Here is a 27,676-nt window from a genome sequence, read left to right as displayed (position 1 = left end):
ATTTAGCTGTCTCTAGTCAAGTGCACTCCTCGACTCCATCAAATGTTTTAAGTGCACAAACCAGATACCAACACCGAATTAATAATGGCCTACTATCAATCAGAAATAATTTTAAAACGTCAAAAAACGTACCGAGGAATGTCACACAGACTGGTCCCACAAAGACCACAAGCCTGCTGTAGAGGTAAAAACCTCAGTTTGGAATCGGAACAATCCTTTCCGTTTTGCTCAGACGGAAGACTATCAGCTTCTATCCCTGAGGAAAAATTAAGATCAGGAAGTGAGGCAAGTCGAGCAAGTGCCGGTGCAAAATCGGCCTCGGCCTCGGGTAATTGAAGTGTATGGCGAAGGAGGCGCAACGTGCTCCGGCACTGAAGCTGGCTCTGCTCTGGAGATAATGCTCGTGAAGAGTCGGCGGAGTGGCAGCTGAACTGGAAGAAAAGGGAAAATTCAGGCAGAGGAACAATGAATAAGAAAGGCAAAACAATAATTCATGGTAAATACTGTAACGTCAAATGAGGATAGTGATGTTTTCTCAAACGTGATACCAATGACGGCCATGTGCAAGACTGATACGTCCTTAATAAAGAAACTCTACATATTACATATGATGGGATGGTGTTGAGGGGGAGAAGGAGAGGGAGGAAGTAAACAGTGAGTAATATTTTTTGGGAAGAGAGGGAGAGTATACGGGGTGAGGGATTGAGGAAGGAAAGAGAAGAGAGAAAAGTGTAACAAGGGGATAAAACCAAGGGGCATGTAGGGGGTGATGGGGTGAGAGGGTGGTCATGAGTTTCCCAGTATTTTCTGTGAAAGCATCCATGTTGGCTGCAGCAGACATACAGTGCCTTCAGGAAGTATTCACACCCCTTCACCCTTTCCCCCATTTTATTGTGTTACAGCCTGAATTTAAAATGGATTAAATTGAGATCGTCACTGATCTACACATAATACCCTGAAATGACAAAATGGAATTCCTTTTTTAGAAATGTTTACAAAATAATTAAAAATGAAAATCTGAAATGTCTTGAGTCAACAAGTATTCTACCCCTTTGTTTTGACACTCCAAATTGAGCTCAGTGATCATGATTGATAGTAAGGCCCAAAAGTTTGAGTGACTGAACCATTTCAAGAGGATTGTTTACAAAGTAGATGGAAGGGTTTGCCAGACGGTCCTTTCAGAGAGAGCTTATGAGTGTGTGGGATTTGTCAGGAATGAAAGATTCCAAGTGTTTGACCAGCTTGTGATTCTATCAAGGTCTGCAGAGCAGGAAGAGGCTGCAGCCTGCCTATGTGAAGGATGGGGGATGTTACAGCTGGGGGATGTATTGATTGATGGGGGATGCATTGATTTGTTTTATCATTTACTAAAGCTTTCATCAATTATACATAAACACAATGATGTTCGACATCTTTATCTGGTATGCAAGATATGTAGTGCAAGACATCTACACGCCAAAAGCACGAATGATGCTCTGGGGTTGCCTCACCCTCAAACTGCGGCCACATTTGGGACAAACAGCTGGTTTGTAACGATTCATGTAGACAAAGTTACAGCCTGATGTCTTACAGCGACCCTTGCCTCGGCATGTGGGCAAGCCCAGCTCCTGATGAGAATGTGGGATGGGGTATTGTGGCAAATAGAGATAACAAGTTAATAAAGATTGTAATTTCACCCTTCGTATCATTCTGGAAGATAATGTAAAAAATAAAAAATAAAAATGTTCCTTTTATCTTCAGCTTTGAGGCCTTCAACCTACTGAGCATGAAAATTGGTGGAATTTAACAGTTTTGTATTTTTAAAAGGTTTAAGCTTATGGAGATGCAAACAACAGAGCAACAACTTTGCAGAATGACAGGGGTTCGAAGGTAACCAGAGAGATAAAGAAATGCACCAACTGGGCACATGAGGCCGACTGAAAAACTCAAAAACAGGAACAACAACAAGCACTCCAAGATGTACGGGACTCTCAAAAACATCAACGAACACAACATTTTCCAATGTGAAAATCAACATTTACAACAGGTTGACTCCAAATAATCCGATTGGTAGAACTTAGCTTTGAAGGAGTGAAGTAGACCTCATCCAAAACAATCCCTTTTCCATGCACCACTCTTCCTTCCCTTCTGATTCCTTAAATCTCATTCAAACTTTCCCAACTACCACTGCCCATCCTCCATTTCACCTCCTTCCCCAATACCCACCAGCCCCACCTTTATACTCTCATATTTTTTCTAAATTTCCTGTCCCCAACACCATCTATACTTGCGTATAACATGATCTAAACTAGAACGGCACTCAGTAGAGAGCATACCAAGCGAACAGTTTACATTTTGTATCCCAGAGTAGACCAGGAAATCACAATACAGAATCACATTTATTCAAAATCATCCGTCCACAACTTTTTGAGATATCGTGCTGTATATCGTTTTTGGCCCTATCTCCCAATCGTGGAGAATCACTTAAAAAATTCTACTAGCAGGATCTGGATCTTCACCACAATTGAATCGATTCTTCCTTGTCACACACACAACCTGTCCACCAAGTTTCATCCAAATCCATCCATAACTGAGAGATATCCTGCTATAGATTGGTTTTAGCCCCATCTATGTGAAGAATCACTTAAGAAATTAAATAATTCTCATATCCAAATCCATATCCATCAAGTTTCGACAAATCCGTCCACAACTTTTTGAGATATCTTCTTCACAAACAGACAGACAGGGGTGAAAACATAACCTCCATCACCTTTGATGGCGGAGGTAATGAAAAATAAAACACAGGCAGCCAGACACACAAACAATAATCGGAAGAAAAAATAAAAATGGGTGTTTGAATGCTCTCTTACAAAAGGGCTGCCACGGTTGTGGTTTCGAGAGCTCTTGCCAGTCGTTCCAGTCGCAAATTGCCTGGAATCAGCTTCTTGATGGCTGGTCACTGTCGAATCATTAATGGTGGCGGATTCAAAACCCAGTGATGCAAGATCGTTTTTGGAACCTGGTTGTGCTCTCAGTTTAGATTGAAGGCCTGTTAATTGTCCTGGGCTGGATCCGAGACCTAGTGGTTGTGCTGAGCAGGATTTGAGACCTAGTGGTTGTGCTGGGGTGGATTTGAAGCTTGGTGGTTGTGCTGGGCTGGATTTGAGGCTGGGTGGTTGTGCTGCACTATATTTGAGGCCTGGAAGTTGCACTTGGCTGGATTTTAAGCTTGGTGGTAACAATTGGTTCTTCTGGCAAGGTGGTGGTTGACTTGGTTTACGACCTGCCAATGCCTGATATGCAGGTGTTGGATGCGACAGAGAAACTGAGGGGACCAGGTTAGCTTCCCCAACTGTCAATTTTCCTGTAAAAAATACAAAATGATTTCAGTTAATAACTTGAAGAAGAAGACACACCTCCACAGGGAATATAATATACAACTTATCCGCCACCTCAATACGCATCACCAATTGGTCTGGTTTGAGTAGTAAGGACCAGACAACACTTTGTGGCACTCACATTACATTGGTCACCTTTCAGGACAAGATACCTGAAAGATATCTTGAGTTGCGTGTGAGTGGCACGAGTGAGTTTTGAGAATCATGGAGCCAGGTCTTCATGTGAAATAAATGCACATAAATATTTACCACAAGCAAGCACCGCACGGTACCAGAAGATACACCTCCTCACCCATCCACATACACACACCCAACACACAAGATAAGGTGATGACACCCAGTTTGGTCTCGTGTTCCACAGCAAAAGCATTGACAACCCGACAATGACAAAGATGCTTTCCACTCCACCTCCCCCACCAGGCAAAACCCTCCCTCCCACTCCACTGCAACCTGCTGTTATTCCTGCAGGAGTATATTAGAACTTGGTCAAGAAAGGCCTGCCTCGTCCCTGTTGAACGTCACTAGGTGGCCAAATGGTTGACCTATGCTTCCTGGTCGGTTGGCAGACAGTTGATTCCTGGGCAGTTGTGTCTGTGGCTTTGATGCATAGTGTGAAAAATCTTGAACAACCTTCCTCCAAACAACCCCCACAAAAACAAGCATGTAACTACAATTACAAGTCAATCAGATATAAATGGAATCCTCCAATAAACACAATCCATTATCAACCAATGTGAAGAGTGCAAAGATGTAATAAAACACTCGTGTACTGGAAATCAAACATATAACAAGTGTCCATCAAGTTGTATTAACCTGAATCAATCGTAATTTGCAGGTACAATGAGAAGACGTGTCTTCGTAAGTAAAATCAATCTGCTGAATCAAGCCAAACTCTCCACTGCCACAGACTAATCTAATTTGAGGATGGGAGAACCTGAATCTTTTGGTTGAAGGACTTTGAGATCGGCAAAGGGTCATCTTACCAGGATGTGAATGAACAGGTGAGCCGGGTACTGTCGTTTCACTTGTTCCTGAAACTGCCACCAGCTGAACATAAGCCAAGTTGGATGAAGAGCCTACCAAAAGGGTCGGCAGCGATATAGGATAGCAAGATGAAAATACTGGCGATCTAAAATAAGATCATTTTGTAAAAAGATGTTTAAAAATAAAAATAATAAAACGAGGCAGGAACATGTAGCACAATAAAGGATACTGGGCGTGTGTGTGTGTGTGTGTGCTGAGGGAAGTATGCTAAAATGACGAGAAATACTTTTACAGTGATGCAATTAAGGATGTAGCACAATATAAACAAAGATGTAGAAAAACATGGATGGCCGTACCGAGCGAGTGAGGCTGCAGACTTGGTGAGGCATTTGTAGTGATGGCAGGCAGGATAGGTCGAAGGGGTTTGTTAACTCCTCCAGCTAAGGCGAGCTTTCTTGTCCGACTGTGGCTGCACGATCGACGACTCGAACGTCGACGGGGTGGCCTCGTTCTTTGGCACAGTGGGGTGTTCAAAATATGCAAATCAAAAAAGGTGCGACTGTGATGCATACTAAAATGTATATTGATATAAGAAAATAATTTTATATATATATATATACAGACTTGGCATTTAATATGGAATTTTTTTTTTTTTCTTGACTTGGGTTTACTTTCTGAACTTGGTATATCAATCTGGTGAGTTTCTTTTACGCTTCGGTGATTTTTTTGTTAAAAGAACCATGTCACTGATTGTCTGTCGCAGCAAGAAGTCAATAACAGGACTATATCACAGGTGGCGTGACAAAATGTACGGACAGGTACATTTGACGATTGGCTTCACAATCGGCTATATAAGGGTTGTTGCGTTCTGTATTAGTGGAAAACAACTGCTGCACGTCTACAAAAGTTATTGCCGCTTCCCCTGGAGATGGTCCTTCAACTCGACAATGCTGTTTGTCATTTAGTGGTGGCTTTACGAAATTCCGGCATTAAACATCGTGCTATTGCTCGGCAGTATGGCATCACTAAAGGTCAGGTGTCAAAGATCCTGAAACGAAATGCTCAGAGGGGTGTCCCTACTCCAATACCGAGGTCAGGACGTCCCCGCAGAACCACAAGGAGGGATGATCACCAGCTGCACCGGTTAGTCCGCAATGGCCGTACCAAGTCAGCTGATCGGCTTAGGGCTGAGTGGCAGCAACTGACAAATGTGCCTGTATCCAGAAGGCTAGTCAACCAACGACTGGTTCAAGCAGGCTATCGTGCCAGGCATCCCCTGAGAAAGCCACATCTGACCAGACAACACTGCCAGCGCCGATTGCAGTGGGCCAGAGAGCACTGTCAATGGCAGCCAGGACACTGGAATCACGTGATCTTAAGTGACAAGTCTAGATTTCTGGTCTATCGTCAATATGGCCGCGTCCGAGTGCGCAGACAAGTGCATGAAGCCTACAACGAAGATTGTATAGTGCCAAGAGTCCAAGCTGGAGGTGGTGGGGTGACCGTTTGGGCTGCGTTTCATGCAGGCGGCAAAACTGACCTGGTTGTTCTGAATGGAAACCTGAACCAGTTCAAGCACAGGGCCATTCTGGAAGAAACATTGCTTCCATTTGTTCGTGCAGCCTTTAGAGGAAACTTTGCCTTCCAAGATGACAATGCACGGCCTCATCGTGCTCACATGATCCAACACTTTCTTGCTGACCGTGGTGTAGAGCATATGGGGTGGCCTGCCATGTCCCCGGATATGAATCCGATAGAGAACTTGTGGGCAGAATTAACGCGTCAAATCGACAACTTGGACCAGCAGCCTGCCTCTGTGCGTGAATTGCAGCAGGCTATTGTAACGTCGTGGCAAGCGATTCCTGTCCAAACCTTGGCAAATCTTGTGAACAGCATGCCTCAACGTGTATGTGCTCTCCTGAATGCTCGTGGGGGTTACACGATGTACTGAACTGTAATTTTACTGTCCGTAATCCCAGTCGTAATTTAACTTTTGTTTTTGTTTCAAATTTTTTTTGGCTAATGTGCAAAATAAAGAGATACTTCTGGAAAACGCAAATAAGTTTAACACAGTACTGTCCGTGAATTGAGTTCGATATCAGTTTACATCACTTTCAAGGATCAATTTATTTTCTTCGAAATGTCAAATGTGGTTTTTGTTTCTTTTAAAGGTCACATTAACAAAATCTAGAATAATTTCAACATAATTCCAATGAACTTTTTATTCAGGTTCACTATGTTTTTTCGTTCAAAATCATGGTAGATTAGCAAACCTATACATTTTTGGAAACGTTATAACATGGAAAATCTGAAAATCAATGTTTACATTTGCCAATTCCGACCAATTATATTCGACCAATTCGACCAATCGACCAATTCCATTCGACCAATCGCTTCGATCGACCATTCGACCATTCGACCAATTCGATCGATTCGATTCGATTCGATTCATCGAATTCGATTCGATCGACCATTCGACCAATACGATTTGCCAATCAATTTGACGGACCTTTGCTTGTGTGGAACGGACAGTGAAAACGATGCGGACTATATTGTCGGATACGACACACAGGACAGTGATGACGAACTCTAAATGGCATATTCTGTAATCGTGTATGTTTGATGCCATTGACTGCCTGTGTATATTTTGTCATTGACTGCCTGTGTAGATGTGAAGTTATACTGACTGCATGTGTATATATGATTTTGCTGACTGCCTGTGTATGTTTGGTGATATGAATTATTGTGACACATTTTGATGTTGTTAACTGCCTGTACAAAATGATAACATGTATTTGATTTTGCAACTTATCGCGAATATAAAGACAGTATTTTGCAATTCAAAACCTTTGATTCGTGTCTTACCATTCCCCATAGCACTAATTTGATACTTTCATTGGATTCCTTGTCCCTGAAAATATAGGTTTAGTATATTTTAAAAAGTTTTTAGGGTAATTAGAGGCAGAAATAGAACAAAATATGTATTTTACAGTGGCCATTTTGAAAATCCAAAATGGCCGCCATACAGGTATGTCTTCAAATGTAAACATTGATTTTTAGTTTCCTTATGCTATAACCTTTCCAAAAATGTATAGGTTTTGCTAATCTACCATGATTTTGAACGAAATATAATTTATTGACATAGTGAACCTGACTATTTGGTTCTAAGTCATCTTGAAAAGTAAGTTCACCCCCACAAAAAAAAGATTCCATATTAAATGCCAAGTCTGTATATATATATACATACATACATACATATGTATATACATACATACATACATATATATATACATACATACATACATATATATATATATATACATATATATATATCTATATATATATATATCTATATATATATATATCTATATATATATATCTATATATATCTATATATATATATATATATATATATATATATCTATATATCTATATATATATATATATATATATATATATATATATATATATATATATATATAGATATATATATATATATATATATATATATATATATATATATATATATCTATATATATATATATATCTATATATATATATATATATATATATATCTATATATATATATATATATATATATATATATATATCTATATATATATATATATCTATATATATCTATATATATATATATATATATATATATATATATTGTTGCGAATATGGAATTTGGCCTCCATATCCGCTTGTAAATATTCCCCTATTTCCCCAATACTCCCCAACTATCCCCAATCCCCCATTCCCTAGTCCCATTGTCTGTAAACAACACTCTGTAGAACCGACCTTCCCCTTTTTCCCCCATTAAATGTCGTGCCCAGGTCCACCGCATCTCACGTAGACAACTTTCGGACATCTTGCTAGTTATTCTTAGTCTATGTCAGTTAAGGACTCGTTTCCATTAATTCTGACTCTTCGTTGCACCAGAATGTGATTATATGGCACCAGTAGTGAGTTTAGGACCTTCCCTTACCTCCTCCCATCTTCCCCATGAAACAACAACAACAACTACAACAACGGCGCGCGGGGGGAGTGTGCGTCCTCACACCGGCTCGGTTAGCCGCCATGACCATGCGCTCCGACGGGGTTACCACGAAGGGGCTCCTTGTCAGCCCCTCGTCAAGGGCGGAGCCGGTAACCCCCCCCCGCACGCACCCAATGAGAAGCAACGTGCCGATTCCATCTGGGGCGGAGCTAACGAGCCGAGGGCGTGTCACTCCCCGCCGGATATACGCGGCGACTTACCGGATGTGAGGTAAGATGCGCCTGAACTACGGAGAGCAGAGGAAGCCACCGCCACCCCCAGCGCGACGATACCTCCCCGCATCTTTGGACCGGACCGAACCGGGTCGATTCTGCCCTGAGCCCAGGTGCACCTGGAGCCATCGATCCTGCCTTTCCTTGCCATCAATCCCCGTGTGAGTCAGCCTTTTGTCCCGTTTATCTGTCGTCTGTTGGGGTTAATATAAGAGTGTGTCTAAGTGCCTATCTTCCTATGGTGTCCCTCTCATCCCTGTAATCTAACCTTCCGCCATAATATAACCTCCTCCGGAGGTCTTGAGAACTGAACCCTTGGTGTCGTGTCATTTGAATCCCAGCCGTTGTGTCCTTTTCCTTCATTGATCTAGCGTAGCGCGACTAGTCAACGTTCGAGCATAATCGGGTAAACTGTGCAGACGTGGTCATACCAAACCGCTCGGTAAACTAACATCCACAACCGCGTCTGTAACAATTGGTGTCGAGGAGTGGAATTCGGACCCGGGACTAAATTTGTTAGGCCCAAACTTTGGGAGGTAGAATCGATCCGGAGCGCGTTTACTGCGCTCGACGAAATTATAACGGCGAAATTTGATTTTGTTATACGGAAATAAAAACCCGAATTTTGAAAGTCGCGCTATGGCAGACCAAGTCGGCTGGGGTCCGGTAGTGGAGAGTGAGGCAGGGTCGGTCCAGGACCAAATTGAGGGACGCGAGGAGAGCGAAGCAGCGAGGGTGGCAGACGCACAAAATGGCGCCTCGCTGGTCACCGCGCCCGCGACCGTGGCAGCGCCCCTGGTGGATTCGAACCTTTTCCTCCTGCAAATGAGGGCCCTTATGGAACAAATGGTGGGAATGAGGGCTGATAGTGAGCGGTTGGGAAACCAAATGGGGGTAATGGGGAACCGGATGGATGCTCAGAGTGAGCAATTGGGGGTAATGGGAAACCAAATGGGGGTAATGAGGGACGAAGCGAGGGGTACCAGTGAGGGGGTAGACAATAATTTTAAGGGGTTAGACAATAGATTAGGGGAAATACAGGAGGGGTTAACGGGGGTAGAAAACAGAATGGCCGCTCAAGAGAATCAAATGGAAGGGATGCAAAAAGGGTTAGAGGGGTTAGAAAACAGTATGGAAGGCAAATTGAGGGACATGAGGGACCAAGCGGAAAGGGAAGTTGAACAAATGGGGCAGCAGATAGAGGGGGTCAGAATTGGGGTAGAAACCAAACTGGATGCTCACAGGGAGGAAATGGAGCAGATGAGGGTGGCATCTGGGCAGGAGATGCAAGTGATGGGAGAGGAGATCAGAAGAGGAGTGAGTGAGGAGGTCGGAGGAGTGCGCGAGGAGGTGAGGCACTGTAAGGAGCACATGGAGAAGGAGGTGAGAAAGGGGACTGTAAAGTTACAAGGGGGCATAGAGGACCTGACGCAGGAGGTGGAGCAGCTGACGGTGGGACAGACGGAGTTAGTGGAGCAGGTTCAAAGGAACACTGCGGTATTAGGAGGTTTAAAAGCGACACAGAAAGAACTAAAAGATGACTTGGTAGCGACGAAGAGGGAATGTCAGATGGTACGTGAGGGACTGACAACGAGGCTGGACGAGGTGATAGAGGTAATGGAGACGAAGGACCGGCAGGTGAGGACGCACATGGAAACGGTCAAGGTAGCCTTGGAGGACGAGCTTGAGGAGACGTACCGGGGAATAAAAGAGGTGAAGCAGAAATTAGAAGAAGTGGAAGAAGGGATGAGCGAAATTAAGAAGCGACGGAGAGGGGATAAGAAGGAGATAAAGGAGGAAGTAAAAGAATTGGTCCAAAGTCTGTGTTTGGATCGTGATGATGTGCTCATTAACCGGATGAGGGATTCGCAGGTGATGGAGGAGAAGCGAAGAGGAAGAGGACCCGGTGTAAGTGGTGACCAATATGGTCGTGCGTATGATGCGCCAGGGGATTTAAGAAGCTTGGGGTCGAGATGGACCCGGGTGTTCGTGAGAGGCCGTTGGTGAAGTGTGTGACAGGTCTGGTGTGCGAAAAAGGAGGTGTGCGAGAAAGTCCGACTCTGGGGTGTGTGAGGAAAAAGTGCGTGCCAAGGAGTGAGGGTGCTGGCGAGAATGAGTCGGTCGTAGCGCGTGTGCGAGGGAGCACATGGAAGCGCGTTGTGGTAAGTGTTACAGAGGGTGTGACGGGAGAGTGTGCGCAGGAGTGTGCGCGAGAAAGGTGTGTGACGGACAGGTGCATGGGGAAAGAGTGCGCTGTCAAAAGTAAGGAAGAATGCACACCTGTGGTGAGTGTTACAGAGGGTGTAACGGGAGAGTGTGCGCGAGAAAGGTGTGTAACGGACAGGTGCATGGGGAAAGAGTGCGCTGTCAAGAGTAAGGGTGAGTGCGTTGTCAAGAGTGGTGGTGAGAGTAGTGAGAGTGACGAGGAGCGTGAGTTGGCTGTGACAGGTGAGCGAGGATGTACACCTGGAATGGCAGGATGCACACCTGGAATGGTAGAGCGTGAGTGGGAATGCACGCTGGAGTTGGTAGTGAGGCACGTGGTTGGGTGTGCGAATGAGAGCACACCTGTGATTGTCACAGAGGAGGTGACAGAGGAGGGGGCGCGAAGAGGTGTGTTGGTGAGGTGTGCGACCAACGAATGTGTGCCAAAGTGTTCGGTGGTCAGGTGTGTGACCAAGGCTGTGAGTGGAATGAGTGTACCGAGGTGTGTAAGGAAAGGTACGAGGAGCATGGGCACGGCTGGATGTGTGAGCAAGGAACGGGCTGCGGGGTGTAAGCGTCCAGGTGAAGCATCGACGTTAGACGGGGTAGAGTTTAGAACGACTTATAGCCGAAGCGGGCCCTCGGTGCGTGCCGGGCCTCGCTTTGAACGGCCGCGTCCGGGCTCCACTAGGCGGAGCTGGCAGCCCGATAGAAAGGGTCGTCATGGCGACCACTTTTTGGTGAGACGTGCCGGCAGGTCGAGAGCGGGACATTGGATGGCTCCGTGCCGAGATGGTGCGTGGGATCTCGGCACGGGTAAGCCCCCGTCCCTGCACCGAATGCCGGACGCATCCAGCCGCTGCCACGAAACAACCCGCATTCATGGCTTGGCTTTACGAAGCCGGGCTTTGGACAGGAATTGGCGCACCGAGAGGTATTAGTGAGTAGACGGGTGATGAGGATAGTGTTTTGGACGCAAAATTAGAGAAAAACAAAATTTGATGATTGGCAAGGGATTGGCAGTAATGATTGGCAGATGATGGGTAGTGATTGGCAAATTTTTAATTTGTTGAAATTTGATGTGCCAAATTGGTAGTGAGCGATGGGCCCGGTGGGTAAGGGGGGCATCCCTGCCACCCTTCCCATAGATGGGGGCAAAGGAGCAATAGTTTATGGGGTGTATGGCAGTGAAAACTAGCCCGGGTGGGTTAGGATATGGTGTGTAGGGATCTAGCGAAGATGACCTTAGGTGACGTTAAGATTAGTTAGTGACTGATACCTGTAGTGGGGACGCAGGTAGATTAGTATGGATGATAATGACGAGGGAGCGCAATAGTTTAAAGGGACGACTGGGAAGCGCAGGTTTCAGAAGGGAGTAGTTAGCTGAGATGATGCCGTGTGTGTGAGGATTGAACAGGTGTGATTGCACAGGTGTGCAACTGGACAGGTGTGTGGAGCAGTGTGTATGAGTAGTGAGTGTTGTGGATCAGCGCGAATGCGCTTGGGGAGAGAAGGGTGCAGGCGGCACCAAGCACAGGTGTGCAAGTACAGGTGTGTGGAGAGAGTTGGAGTAAGTGGTACGGAGTGGTGTGCATGGTGCGACGGTGTGGATGGGGGAAGAGTGGACCCCTTTCACGAGTACCCGGGGCGGGTAGTGTAAGTGTTAGGTAGAGGGTGTAGTGAAATCGTATCCGTACTGAACCCGGGTGGGGATGCTCGCTGCTCGCTGTCATTGTTGTCCCCACTAGGGGCGTGACTATAAGACCCGTTGCTGTGTCAGTGCTCCGAGACTTCTCCCTTGTGACATGTTACATCGGTAGCCTCGTTAATGGTACGCCTTTATAGAATATCTAGCTTGCTTGCATTGACTGATATGAATGGCTTTATGAGATGTCGCATCGTATGCTTATTGTGTATTTCTACTTACAGGAATGATCTAATGATCTAAATGCAATTAAACCAAACCGTTGGGCTAAAGTTGTGCGGACCTGAATGGTTTTCCACAACACTTAATTGCATTTAAGATCTGCTGACATGGCTGGCAACAAGACGTTGACGGTGTCCATTTTCAGCGCCGACCCACAAGCCACGGACGGAGGCTTGCAACTCAAGCACTGGCTCCGACAACTGGAGCATCTCTTTGATGAGCCTGAGACCGCTCCGACGCCTGCCGCGAAGCTGGCAATATTACACTCAAAAATCGACTACCGGGTCTACCACGCGGTCGCTCAATGCACGACGTATGATCTTACCATCGCGGAGCTCAAGCGGCTTTATATAAAAGAAAAAAGCCCTGTGTATGCGCGTTATTTGCTGCAGACGCGGCGGCAGCAGCCCAACGAGCCTATGGATCATTACGCCCAGGAGCTCCGGCAGCTCATGCTGGACAGCGCCAAGGAGCCACGGACTCCCGAGCAGGCTAAAGATGATCGACTTTTAGATGCCTTCATAGCAGGGGTCTCCTCCCAGGAACTACGTCTCAAACTCTTGGAGAAGACCGACCTGACCTTCGCTACGGCGGTTGAGCAAGCGACGGTGTATACCGAAGCGCGGATGCAATCGAACGCCTATGATCGCACGCGCCTTTTGGCGGGCACCTCACTACACGCCCGGCCGGAGAGTACCACTGACGAGGACGTGGATCCGCCTGCTGAACTCCGGGAGGCTCCGGAGGATGACCCTACCCTGACAGCTGCCGTTACGACCAGCAGACCCAAGGCCTTGCGCGGGGCCGCATGTTTTTTTTGTGGAGGGCCTCGTCATGCCCGAGTCGTGTGTCCGGCACGTGACGCTATTTGCCATTTGTGCTCGCTAAAGGGACATTACGCGAAAGTGTGCAAGAAATCGGCACGCGGCTCGCGGCCCTTCGACTCGCGCAGCCGCGGTCGCGCAGGCGCGGCAACCTTGAACGGGCTTGTAGCAGAACCCACGAGCCCAGCGCCTTACCCGACTTCGAAGGGGAGGGCCCCTCTCCGCGGCCCGCTGGGCGCGCAGACAACCTTGACTGGCGCCACCGGACAGCCACCAACGTCTCATTCTCCATCGGGGACAAAGGCCGCGTCCTTGGCCAAACCTCGAGCCACGCAAGGGAAGAAACAGCTTTCGAATACTACGGAAGCCTTTTGTCAAAGCGACCAAACGAAAAAGGCGATTTCGAATACTACTACGGAAGCCTTTTGTCAAAGCGACCAAACGAAAAAGGCGATTTCGAATACTACGGAAGCCTTTTGTCAAAGCGACCAAACGAAAAAGGCGATTTCGGCTACAACGGAAGCCTTTATCTGCCAGGAGTGTCAAAAGGCGATGCCAAATACTACGGAGGCCTTTTCTCGTCGGATTTTGAATCGCGAAACACCGGAATGCTGGGGAAAGCCCTCTGATGACGATAATGGATTCCCCATGGTCAACGCAGACACCGGCCACGATCGCAAAACTGCTGCTGGTGTAGGATCCACCCGCGAGGCTGGTCCGACCCATTCGGGGGGCTCAGTCCCGCTCCCAGCTGCCTCGTCTGGCCTGGCTCAAGCCCTTATTCCCCTTATGGTTGAGGGCCATTGTGTTCAGGCCTTGGTGGACACCGGATCTACGGATAGTTTTATCGACCAGCGACTTGTGCTCAGGCATGGATGGCGGATCGGGCGGTCTACGAGACGGATCTTCATGGCTTCCCAGGGACTCCGGCTTAGCACAAAAGGGGAATGCCGATTGAAACTAGTGCTAAAGGGACGGGTTTTCCCTGATGTACACCTTATGGTTTTACCCGCTTTATGTGCTGATATTCTGCTAGGACACGATTTTCTTAAGCTGCATGGACGTCTGGTAATGGAGTTCGGTGGGCCTGACACTCTTGTTGTGGGGGCGGACGACGCGCTAACGGTGTGCGCCCTAGCGCAAATGGACGTCCGTCCGCTTTCACTGTTCCCCAATCTAACCTCCGACTGTACCCCTGTCGCGGTAAAATCGAGACGCTACTCTCGCGCGGACATGCAATTCATTGCGGACGAAACGACTCAGCTCTTGAAAGACGGCATCATAGAACCTAGTAGGTCGCCGTGGCGTGCCCAGGTCTTAGTGGTGCGCAGTGAGGCCCATCGCAAACGCATGGTGATCGACTATTCCCAAACGATTAACCGCTTTACACAGCTGGATGCCTACCCCCTTCCGGGGATGGACGCGCTAGTGCAACAGGTGTCCCAGTATTCGGTCTATAGTACTCTCGATCTCCGTAGTGCGTACCACCAGATCCCTATCTCTAGGGCGGATCGTATCTATACCGCTTTCGAGTCGGGGCAGCGGTTGTACCAATTCACACGATTGCCTTTTGGGGTGACGAACGGGGTCGCTTGTTTCCAGAGGGCCATGGATGACCTCGTTGCGCGGGAGCACTTAACCGATGTTTTCGTCTACCTCGATAACCTTACGGTTTGTGGATATGACCAAGGGCACCATGACGCTAATCTGAAGCGCTTCCTTGAGGTCGCGCAACGGTATCACTTAACTATGAACGAGGATAAGTGCCGATACTCCCTACGCACCATAGATCTTCTGGGGTACACCGTGACCCATGGCTCTGTCTCTCCGGATAAGGAACGTCTGCGACCTTTGCTCGACATGGCCCCTCCCTGCGATCGGGCGTCCCTGAAACGCGCCCTTGGGCTGTTCGCCCATTACTCCAAATGGGTGCAAAATTTCTCCGCGAAACTTCGCCCCCTTGTGGCCTGCGACACTTTTCCCCTGAGTTCGGCCGCATTGACGGCCTTTGAAGGTCTTAAGACCGACATCGCCCGAGCCGCCGTAGCAACCATCGACGAGAGCGGCTCGTTCGTCCTCGAAAGTGACGCCTCGGATCAGGCCATCGCGGCGACCCTCTCCCAAGGGGGACGTCCCGTGGCTTTCTTTTCACGGACTCTTACCTCCGCTGAGCGGCGGCACTCGTCCGTTGAAAAGGAAGCGTATGCGATCGTCGAGTCTATTCGGCGATGGCGCCCGTACCTACTCGGGCGGAGCTTCCAAATCATCACGGACCAGCAAAGCGTTGCGTTCATGTACGACACCTTACACGCCCAGCGCATTAAGAACGAGAAAATCACTCGCTGGCGTATCGAACTCGCCGACTTCTGTTACACCATCAAATATCGCCCAGGGAAGGATAACCAGGCCGCCGATGCCTTATCGCGCCCCACTACATGTGCTGGTATCACCTCGTTGGAGGGCCTACGGGTGCTGCATGCTACTGCGGGCCATCCCGGCGTAACGCGTTTCGCTCATTTCGTGCGGAGTGGGAATCTCCCTTACTCGATTGACGATATCCGCCGTATCTGTCGCGACTGCGCTATCTGCGCGGAAATCAAACCGCGTTTCTATAACCCCCCTATGGGGACTCTGGTGAAGGCTACACGCCCGTGGGAACGCTTGGCGATGGATTTCAAGGGCCCTTTGCCGGTGTCGAGCGGCTCTCGCTATCTGCTCACTATCGTTGATGAGTACTCACGATTCCCCTTTGCTTATATGTGCGCGGACATGACTGCTGCCACGGTGATGCGTTGCTTACAGAACTTGTTCTCAATGTTCGGTTACCCGGCCTATGTCCATACCGACCGGGGTGCAGTCTTCTTGTCTCAGGAGGTGCGCGGCTATCTGCTCCAAAACAACGTTGCGTCTAGTTACACCACGCCGTATAGACCCCAGGCTAATGGGCAGATCGAACGCTTCAACGGGATTATCTGGAGGGCCGTCATGCTCCATCTCCGGACCCACGGCCGGGGCCTCGATAAATGGGCTTGGTCGCTACCTGCGGCGTTGAACTCAATCCGGGCACTCCTGAGTACGGCAACTAACCAAACTCCCCACGAGCGTCTTTTCCACCACCCCAGGAGCTCGGGGTGTATACGGTCTTTGCCCAGTTGGCTCGCTGGGCCCGGGCCGGCCTACCTTAAACGGGCAGTTCGCGCGAGCAAGTACGACCCCCTTGTGGACAAAGTGCAGATTCTCCAGGCTAATCCTGAGCATGCTCGTGTGATGACGTCTGATGGTCGTGAGACTACTGTCTCCGTTCGTCATCTTGCCCCTTGCGGGGTCGACAACCTTAGTAGGGAATCGGACGAACCGGTCGAACCCATCTATGAGACTATGACCTCTCCCGACGCTCCCATCGCCGATAGTCCACCGACCCTCCCCCCGTCGAGACTGCCCGGGTCCGACGACTTGGCGTTACCCCCTTCGTCACCCGACCCTGTTGACGCCTCTGACACCGGGGATACAGGGTTACGAGACGCCGTACCCGGGGAATTTCGAACGCGTGCTGGCAGAGAAATTCGCCGCCCGGCCCGCTACGGTTGGGCCGACTGATACTCCGCGCCCATGCTGACGCTCACTCGCTTTTAGCCACGCGGCCGTATAATTCTGACGGGGGGTGAATGTAGTGAAATCGTATCCGTACTGAACCCGGGTGGGGATGCTCGCTGCTCGCTGTCATTGTTGTCCCCACTAGGGGCGTGACTATAAGACCCGTTGCTGTGTCAGTGCTCCGAGACTTCTCCCTTGTGACATGTTACATCGGTAGCCTCGTTAATGGTACGCCTTTATAGAATATCTAGCTTGCTTGCATTGACTGATATGAATGGCTTTATGAGATGTCGCATCGTATGCTTATTGTGTATTTCTACTTACAGGAATGATCTAATGATCTAAATGCAATTAAACCAAACCGTTGGGCTAAAGTTGTGCGGACCTGAATGGTTTTCCACAACAGAGGGTATAGGTAAATTGTGGTTGGATATTGGCATTTGTGGTGCGGGTGACAGAATGGTATTGTGAATGGGTGCGTTAGTGTTGTGGAAATGGCTGGGCGTGTAGCCTGTTAGTGTGTGTAGTTGGTTGGGCACTCCACCACTGTGAGGATGTCGGCCAGGTGAGGCCGCAGGTGGGCTCTGGGAGCCGGTAGTTGTGAGTGGGTGCCTGAGGATCCCGGGTGTGGATCGGGCAGCCCAGTGCCAGAGAGGGCACCGAGTGGGGAGAGCGCCAGAGGGCCTTCCCCAGGTAGTTAGGTTAGGGTAAGGAGCAGGTAAGCTCGGAGGCAACTGCAGTGGTGGAGGTGTGCAGGTGGGTAGACCCGCTGGGAGAGGTACACGCCACAGCCCAGAAATTGTGCGAGGGCACCGGGAGATGAATCGGGGGAGTGAGACCCCAAATTGAAAAGCACCACAGTTTGGCCAATGGGAATTGGTTTTTAGAACCCATAGTGTAAGAGGGCCAATGGTTTGGCCGGAGAAAGACCCCGGGTAGTGTAAAGTTGTTAAAGTCATTTAGGAAATAGTTAGGATTGATGAACCTGTCGCACCATACGCAGCCACTTACCTGTGGTGATGATGATGACTCCACACCTGTGTTTTCTTTGTTCTGTTGCAGGAAGTAAGGACTGCTGTTGGATTGGTGAGACGCATCACGACGTGGATGAGACATTGGGGTGATTCCATCTCTCCCTCCCTAGGAGGGACTGATGATGAATTGGTAATGGCAAATTATGATGTTGAGTTGGAGATGGCAAATTTTGATGAAAGTTGAAAATGGCAAATTTGATTGGTTAGGAGGGAGAGAAGACGAATTTGGTTTATGGGAGGAACGGGGAAGACAGTGGATGTTTGTTGATTTGTAAAGTAGATGTTTATGGGTAGTGTTGTGTTTTGTGGATACAGTAAGGGGTAAGGGAGGGGCCATGTAGGTTACCTGGTGGGGGGGGGGGCGTACGGTAGGAACGTACCTGTCTCACCTGGTTCCCATGTGCCCCCAGTGTGCATTACCTTGCATTGCGTGCACTTTTGCGCCCTTACCACCTTACTCACTTGTCTGCTTCTTTTGTCTCCCACCTCCGAGGATCTGGCTTTGGGGCAGAGAGAGAGGAGAGAGAGGTGCTGGCTTCGCAGTTGTTGGCCTGCACTTTCGCTGCTTGCTGCCGGGATCGATACACCATATGGACCGCAATGTTTGTGGCCACCCACCATGGACCGCAGTTCTTTTGCGGCCAAGCACCACCCATTGATGGACCTCTGGGTCAACGTGGCACCTATGCCAAACAGGTGAACCACTAATAGTTGGCCCCCTGACGGCCACAATTTAGAAATGGACGCGGTTGGCGCCTTTCTTTATTTCTAAGGAAGCCAGAACACCAAGTGGGCTCCAAGGCAAGACCAGCGGCAGAACATCGGCCGGCTGCGACACCACCGGTGATTTATGAACGCTTTATTGGTGCACCGGATGGTGCTGACTGTGTTATGGGGTGGTGCTTTTGATGCTTGGAAGGGGTGCTCTGCACATTATTAAAGGCCATAAGGCCACAGAGCACTCGTGGGTTGGTGTATCGATGCTGGCATGCGTGCTCTCTCTATGCATAACATCTGCATGTGTCCCTCCAAAAACAGGTCCTGGATCGTAGTGTAAATATCAGCGTAGTCTTGTAAATAATGCTCCCTACCGGCTGTATGTTTAGTTTGCGAATTCTTTCCGCAATTCGGTTATCCTGTGGGTGTGTTTCTGTGAGGAGAAGGGTGCAACGTCGCAGGGGGACATATTTACTCATTTGTGAATATCTGTAAAACTGTCGCACTCAGGGTAGAGTTAATAGTAGAGGGAACTACATCTGAGTGCCACACTAAAATAGGTAAAAATTTATCGGGTCGGGACGCCCCGAGGGTAGAGAAGGGTGCAATGTTGCGAATATGGAATTTGGCCTCCATATCCGCTTGTAAATATTCCCCTATTTCCCCAATACTCCCCAACTATCCCCAATCCCCCATTCCCTAGTCCCATTGTCTGTAAACAACACTCTGTAGAACCGACCTTCCCCTTTTTCCCCCATTAAATGTCGTGCCCAGGTCCACCGCATCTCACGTAGACAACTTTCGGACATCTTGCTAGTTATTCTTAGTCTATGTCAGTTAAGGACTCGTTTCCATTAATTCTGACTCTTCGTTGCACCAGAATGTGATTATATGGCACCAGTAGTGAGTTTAGGACCTTCCCTTACCTCCTCCCATCTTCCCCATGAAACAACAACAACAACTACAACAACGGCGCGCGGGGGGAGTGTGCGTCCTCACACCGGCTCGGTTAGCCGCCATGACCATGCGCTCCGACGGGGTTACCACGAAGGGGCTCCTTGTCAGCCCCTCGTCAAGGGCGGAGCCGGTAACCCCCCCCCGCACGCACCCAATGAGAAGCAACGTGCCGATTCCATCTGGGGCGGAGCTAACGAGCCGAGGGCGTGTCACTCCCCGCCGGATATACGCGGCGACTTACCGGATGTGAGGTAAGATGCGCCTGAACTATGGAGACCAGAGGAAGCCACCGCCACCCCCAGCGCGACGATACCTCCCCGCATCTTTGGACCGGACCGAACCGGGTCGATTCTGCCCTGAGCCCAGGTGCACCTGGAGCCATCGATCCTGCCTTTCCTTGCCATCAATCCCCGTGTGAGTCAGCCTTTTGTCCCGTTTATCTGTCGTCTGTTGGGGTTAATATAAGAGTGTGTCTAAGTGCCTATCTTCCTATGGTGTCCCTCTCATCCCTGTAATCTAACCTTCCGCCATAATATAACCTCCTCCGGAGGTCTTGAGAACTGAACCCTTGGTGTCGTGTCATTTGAATCCCAGCCGTTGTGTCCTTTTCCTTCATTGATCTAGCATAGCGCGACTAGTCAACGTTCGAGCATAATCGGGTAAACTGTGCAGACGTGGTCATACCAAACCGCTCGGTAAACTAACATCCACAACCGCGTCTGTAACAATATATATACATATATATATATATATATATATATATATATACATATATATATATATATATATATATATATATATATATATATATATATATATATATATATATATATATCTATATATATATGTATATATATATAGATATATATATATATCTATATATCTATATATATATATATATACAACCCTTAATAAAGGCCATCGTATTTATTTATTCAAGCTGAAGAAGCAGGTCAATAGAAAATAAGTACATGGAATATATATATATATATATATATATGTATATATGTGTGTGTGTGTGTGTGTGTGTGTGTGTGTGTGTGTGTGTGTGTGTGTGTGTGTGTGTGTGTGTGTGTGTGTGTGTGTGTGTGTGTGTGTGTGTGTGTGTGTGTGTGTGTGTGTGTGTGTGTGTGTGTGTGTGTGTGTGTGTGTGAAAAAGTAATTACACCCCATGTAAAGTTTTGACTTTTTCAACATATTTCAACATACAGCTATTTGATCTTCATTTCAACAATTAGTCAGGTTCACTATGTTAACAAATATAATTTCGTTCAAAATTTTGGGATTAGCAAACCTGTACATTTTTGGAATCTTCCGAGCATGGAGAATCTGAAAATTAATGTTGGCATTTGCACAGACACCTGCATGGCCGCCATTTTGGATTTTGAAAATGGCCGCCATAAAATACATATTTTGCGCGATCTCGGCTTCTAGTCAACCTAGAGACTTAAATAAATATGCTAATCCTATGTTTTCTGGGTCAAGGAATCCAATAAAGGCCTCAAAATAGTGCTCAGGATTATAGAAAAGAAACAAACAAAGGTAATTGAAAACCATTGTCTTTATATTTGTGATATAACTGTATTACATAATACATGATATTGCAAGTCCTTTGAAGTTATAGGTTGTTATAGGAAGTTATAGGTAGTATCAGATTGAACTATAAGTCCTATACACAGGATCTACGAGGTCGAAACCGTTCAGGAATATGCTTTTACAGATCTTCATCACTGTCCTGAGTGTCATTTTCGCAAAGGTGTCTACGCAAATGTAAACATAAATTTTTGGATTCCTCATGCTCTGAATATTCCAAAAATGTATAGTTTTGCTAATCTACCAAAATTTTGAACGAAAAAACATAGTGAACCTGACTAAATATTGAAAGATAAAGGTGATATAATATAACAAATATCATGAAACATTTACATTTCGTAGTCCATTGTATAATTTATATAAACATAAATGCAAATTTCGCATGTGGAAAAAGTAAGTACACCCCTACATTTATCACTACTTCAAATACCTAAAATTAGAATCAGGTGCACCAGCTCAGGTGCAAATGATTAGAACATCGTTAGAGAGGATCTTGGAGGAATTTGTCTTATGTAAACCTCAGACATTTAGTTTGGTTTGCTCTTTGTTGTTGAAGTGTGTGGCGTCACCATGCCTAGATCACAAGAGCTCCTGAGGCCTTCAGAAAGAAGGTTATAGATGCCTACGAGTCTGGGAAGGGATTTAAAAAGATCTCCAAACAATTTGAAATCAATCATTCGACTGTCTAGAAGATCATCTACAAGTGGAGGAGATTCCAAACACCTGCCAACTTGTTCAGGCCAGGCCGCCCCAGCAAGTTCAGCCTGAGAGCAGACCGCAAGATGCTGAAAGAAGTCTCTAAGAACCCCAGAATGTCATCACGGGACCTACAGGTAGCTCTTGCCACTGTTAATGTCAAAGTGCACGAGTCTACCATTAGAAAGACGCTGCACAAATTTGATCTACATGGGAGGTGTGCCAGGAGGAAACCTTTGCTGCCCAGAAAGAACATCAGGGCAAGACTAAAGTTTGCCAATGAACACCTAGGCAAAGACCAGCACTTCTGGAACAATGTGCTCTGGACAGATGAGTCAACGGTAGAGCTATTTGGCGACAGTACCAGAAGACATGTTTGGCGAAAACCAAAGACAGCATTTGACCACAAGAACCTGATACCAACTGTAAAGCATGGTGCTGGAAATATTATGGTTTGGGGCAGCTTTGCTGCATCAGGGCCTGGGCAGCTCACCATTATAGAATCCACTATGAATTCTTCATTGTACCAGAGGGTGCTTGAGGATAATGTGAGGCCATGTGTGGGAAAGTTGAAGCTCAACCGAAGGTGGACCTTGCAACATGACAATGACCCTAAACATACCAGTAAATCCACCAAGGAATGGCTGAAAAGAAAGAAATGGAGGGTTTTGGAATGGCCAAGTCAAAGCCCGGATCGAAATCCCATCGAGATATTGTGGGGGGGATTTGAAACGAGCTGTACATGCAAGAAACCCCTCAAACATCGCACAGCTGAAAGAATTCTGCATGGAGGAGTGGGCAAAAATTTCTCCCAGTCGATGTCAGAGACTGGTAGACAGTTATAAGAAACGCCTATTTGAGGTTGTTTCTGCCAAAGGGGGCAATACCACCTATTAGTGCCAAGGGTGTACTTACTTTTTCCACATGCGAAATTTGCATTTATGTTTATTTAAATTATACAATGGACTACAAAATGTAAATGTTTCATGATATTTGTTACATTATATCACCTTTATCTATCAATATTGTTGAAATGAAGATCAAATAGCTGTGTGTTGAAATATGTTGAAAAAGTCAAAACTTTACATGGGGTGTACTTACTTTTTCACGTGACTGTATATATACATAGTGCCTTCAGAAAGTATTCACACCGCTTGACTTTTTCACATTTTCTTGTTACAGCCTGAATTTGAAAAGGATTAAATAGATTTTTTTGTCACTGAGCTGCACATAATAACCCATAATGTCAAAGTGGATTTTTTTTTTTTTTTTTTCACAAAATAATTGAAAATGAAAAGTTTAAATGTCTTGAGTGAACAAGTGGGTGGGTGGTTCGTGTGCAGCCACCCGGCTGCTGGTTGCATCATTTTTCTGTGGGCGCGTACGCGTATGCCGCTGATGCAATGCCGCTCTATAACCAGTTATCTGGTGCTCATTTTGCCGACCTCGGAAGGATGACAGGCTGAGTCAACCCCACCTGGGGTTAATTCAACGGGATTCGAACTCAGGACCTTAGGAACCCAAGCCCGCTTCCCTAACCATTAGGCCAACACCAGTGATGTCTCTACATCAAAGAACCAAATTTGAAGGGCACGAGTTTGGTTCCAGAACGGCATTGATTGGTGGGTTCGGTGTGTCCAGACCATTAAAAAAAAAATCCCAATTGAGTGTTTGTCATCAAATCTTCAACAAACCTTTTGTATGAGAATGTGGAGAACACAAATGAATAAAATGTTCAGTTTTTTTCAAACTTTCCTTTTCGTCAAATTCAGTTCGAGTACAAAGTGGATGCAGACGGGGCTTTGCATTTTTAGATGCTCTCTAGTTTAACTGTTTTTTCTCTGCACTTGTTTCACCTGCGAGAACAATGGTTGCCATTTCCGGCAAATGCAGGTTTGTACCTGTACTGGTGACAGTGTAGGAGCTGCTGAGACAAAGCAGTCTGATCGCCTTGACTGTTCAAGTCAATCTGAGCTCCTGTGCTCCCCAAAACATCCCCCTGGAGATCGCTGTCCTTCTCTGCGCCTCCTCGAATCTCAACGCAATCCTCAAATTCCGAATGTCGATTCTCAATTGTTCCCATTGGAGTTTTGTTCATAGCAGGCAGACTGGCATCTTTATTAGCCTGCACACACACGAGTTTGACAATCAATAGGCAGGTCCAACTCAGAAAGAACATGAAAAGGAGCAAATGGTTGTGATAATCGTTTTGCAAAGGTCCCCTGTCATTTATAACACAAAGTTAAATTTACAGCTTCACATTCACAAACACATCAATTATAATTTATGTAAATGTAACTCACAAATAGATACTGTACATATAAAACAGTAATGGTAACTGCCTCAATCAGCTCACGCAAAAGCCTGGTGTTGGCCTAACGGTTAAGGTGGCTGGCTTGAGATCTTAAGAGTCTTGAGTTTGAGCCACTGACATGCGGTTTAATCAACACTAGGTGGGTTGCCTCAAACTGTAATCCTTCCGAGGTTGGCCAAACGAGTACCAGTTTACTGGTAACAGGGGGCACTGCATTAGCGGCACAGCTGCGTCCCCATAAATGATGCAGCCAAGCAGCTACAGGCTGCATATGAACCACCACCACCGGCTCACTCAAGCCCAGGTTAGTGTCTCAATCGATCTTTGTATTATTCATGTTTCATTCGCAAACCGTGCTTTGTACATCGGTACATAATAAATAGAAGCTTCATGATTATAGGCAAGCATTACCGACCTGCTGCTAGATATCAATTTAGTTTTTTGTTTTTTTTACGGACGCGTTTATGTATATGTATATGTATATGTATATGTATATATATATATATCTATATATATATATATATATATATACATATATACAGTGGAACCTTGACTTACGAGTGCCCCAACTTACGAGTTTTTCGAGATACGAGCCGTCGCTCGGGCGGTTTATTGCTTTGAGATGCGAGCCGAGATCTGAGTTACGAGCTTTCGCCACCCGGTCACGTGGTTATCTTGCCGTGCAAGTACAGTATCTCTGTCGTATAGCGCTGCATTTTAGTTTTCGCATTTCGGTTATTTTGAGTTTACGCCGCCAGGTGGGTTCCGGTCACGTGGTTATCTTGCCGTGCACGTACAGTATCTCTGTCGTATAGCGCTGCATTTTAGTTTTCGCATTTCGGTTATTTTGAGTTTACGCCGCCAGGTGGGTTCCGGTCACGTGGTTATCTTGCCGTGCACGTACAGTATCTCTGTCGTATAGCGCTGCATTTTTGTTTTCGCATTTTGGTTATTTTGGAAAATTTCTTAGTTTTAACCATGGGGCCTAAGAAAGTGAGTGGCAAGTGCAGTGCTGAGAAGAAGAAGAGGATGATGAGCTTGGCTATGAAACACGCAATCGTCGAAAAACATGAGCGAGGTGTCGAGGAGGACGTATATAACGGCAGAGGAGAAGAGCATGCCAGGCCACAACTTGTGGATATAAAATACGCAATCGTCGTGTTTTATATAAAACTTGTGCTTGGATATAAAACACGCAATCGTCGAAAAACATGAGCGAGGTGCCGAGGAGGACGTATATAACGGCAGAGGAGAAGAGCATGCCAGGCCACAACTTGTTCAGAGTGCCGGCGATAGCTCGCCTTCTCTTTGTGGAAAACACGGTGAGATCCTTAACATCCAACAACTAATGGGACGCAAACGGGGCGCCCAGTTTAGCGGTACACACATTGATGAATCACCCTGCCTGTGATTCACCCATGACAGGTTATAGCTGGGTCGGGATTCAAACCCAGGCTGGACAGTTTAGACTTTAGAGTCAAGTGTGCGTACCTCCAGTCCAGGCCATCCTGCCAACTTGTATGCTGCATACAGGTGAAATATAAAGCGCGAGATATTATTATATATACTGTATATTTAAAAAAAAATTGGTGTGGTTTTTGGCGGGCTGGAACGGATTAATAGCATTTCAATGCATTTCAATGGGGAAATTTGATTTGAGATACGAGCAATTTGAGTTACGAGCTCGGTCACGGAACGAATTAAACTCGTAAGTCAAGGTTCCACTGTATATATATATATATATATATATATATATATATATATATATACAGTGGAACCTTGACTGACGAGTGCACCAACTTACGAGTTTTCCGAGATACGAGCCGTCGCTCGGGCGGTTTATTGCTTTGAGATGCGAGCCGAGATCTGAGTTACGAGCTTACGCCACCCGCCACCAGGTGGGTTCCGGTCACGTGGTTATCTTGCCGTGCAAGCATATCTGCCGTATATCGCTGCTGTTTTGTTTTCGCATGTTGGTTATTTTGGAGCTTACGCCAGCCGCCACCAGGTGGGTTCCGGTCACGTGGTTATCTTGCCGTGCAAGCATATCTGCCGTATATCGCTGCTGTTTTGTTTTCGCATTTTGGTTATTTTGGAGCTTACGCCAGCCGCCACCAGGTGGGTTCCGGTCACGTGGTTATCTTGCCGTGCAAGCATATCTGCCGTATATCGCTGCTGTTTTGTTTTCGCATGTTGGTTATTTTGGAAAATTTCTTAGTTTTAACCATGGGTCCTAAGTAAATGAGTGCCAAGGGCAGTACTGAGAAGAAGCAGAGGATGATGTGCTTGGATATAAAACACGCAATCGTCGAAAAACATGAGCGAGGTGTGCGTGTTGTCGACTTGGTGAGGCAGATGTGAAGGCAGCTGAAGATTTTATTATAACTTTTGCCGAACTGATAGAAGCTGAAATATACATCCCCCACAAATCTTCAACTGTGACGAGACAGGGCTCTTCTGGAAAAAGATGCCGAGGAGGACGTATATAACGGCAGAGGAGAAGAGCATGCCAGGCCACAACTTGTTCAGAGTGCCGGCGATAGCTCGCCTTCTCTTTGTGGAAGACACGGTGAGATCCTTAACATCCAACAACTAATGGGACGCAAACGGGGCGCCCAGTTTAGCGGTACACACATTGATGAATCACCCTGCCTGTGAAACACCGACATGACAGGTTATAGCTGGGTCGGGATTCAAACCCAGGCTGGACAGTTTAGAGTCAAGTGTGCGTACCTCCAGTCCAGGCCATCCTGCCAACTTGTATGCTGCATACAGGTGAAATATAAAGCGCGAGATATTTTTATATATACTGCATATTAAAAAAAAAATTGGTGTGGTTTTTGGCGGGCTGGAACGGATTAATAGCATTTCAATGCATTTTAATGGGGAAATTTGATTTGAGAAACGAGCAAATTGAGTTACGAGCTCGGTCACAGAACGAATTAAACTCGTAAGTCAAGGTTCCACTGTATATATATATATAAAATATATATAAAATATATATATATATATATATAAAATATATATATATATATATATAAAATATATATATATATACATATTAAAAAAAATATATATATATATATATATATATATATATATATATATATATATATATATATATATATATATATATATATATATATATATATATATTGTTGCGGAAATGAGGATTGTGT

General features: G+C 46.4%; 1 protein-coding gene across 7 annotated transcripts in view; it reads right to left on the bottom strand.

The window, feature by feature from the left end:
- HMGXB3 (HMG-box containing 3) overlaps positions 1 to 27,676 on the bottom strand; it is a 121,324-nt gene that overhangs the window by 44,246 nt on the left and 49,402 nt on the right. For all 7 annotated transcript variants that reach the window (XR_010986955.2, XM_078768107.1, XM_068135503.2 and 4 more), the window contains exons 10-15: positions 24,085 to 24,308; positions 4,718 to 4,872; positions 4,361 to 4,453; positions 2,850 to 3,343; positions 1,491 to 1,607; positions 133 to 431 (exon numbers count right to left, since the gene is read on the bottom strand). Coding sequence is in view for 6 of the 7 variants with exons in the window: in XM_078768107.1 (XP_078624233.1) it covers positions 133 to 431; positions 1,491 to 1,607; positions 2,850 to 3,343; positions 4,361 to 4,453; positions 4,718 to 4,872; positions 24,085 to 24,308 (1,382 nt within the window). In the remaining variant the exon portion in view is untranslated. The remainder of the gene's footprint in view (positions 1 to 132; positions 432 to 1,490; positions 1,608 to 2,849; positions 3,344 to 4,360; positions 4,454 to 4,717; positions 4,873 to 24,084; positions 24,309 to 27,676) is intronic.

Source organism: Myxine glutinosa, chromosome 14 (assembly GCF_964187855.1).
Source record: "Myxine glutinosa chromosome 14, kmMyxGlut1.1, whole genome shotgun sequence".
NCBI lineage: Eukaryota > Metazoa > Chordata > Myxini > Myxiniformes > Myxinidae > Myxine > Myxine glutinosa.
This window is presented reverse-complemented; position numbering and strand designations above follow the sequence as displayed.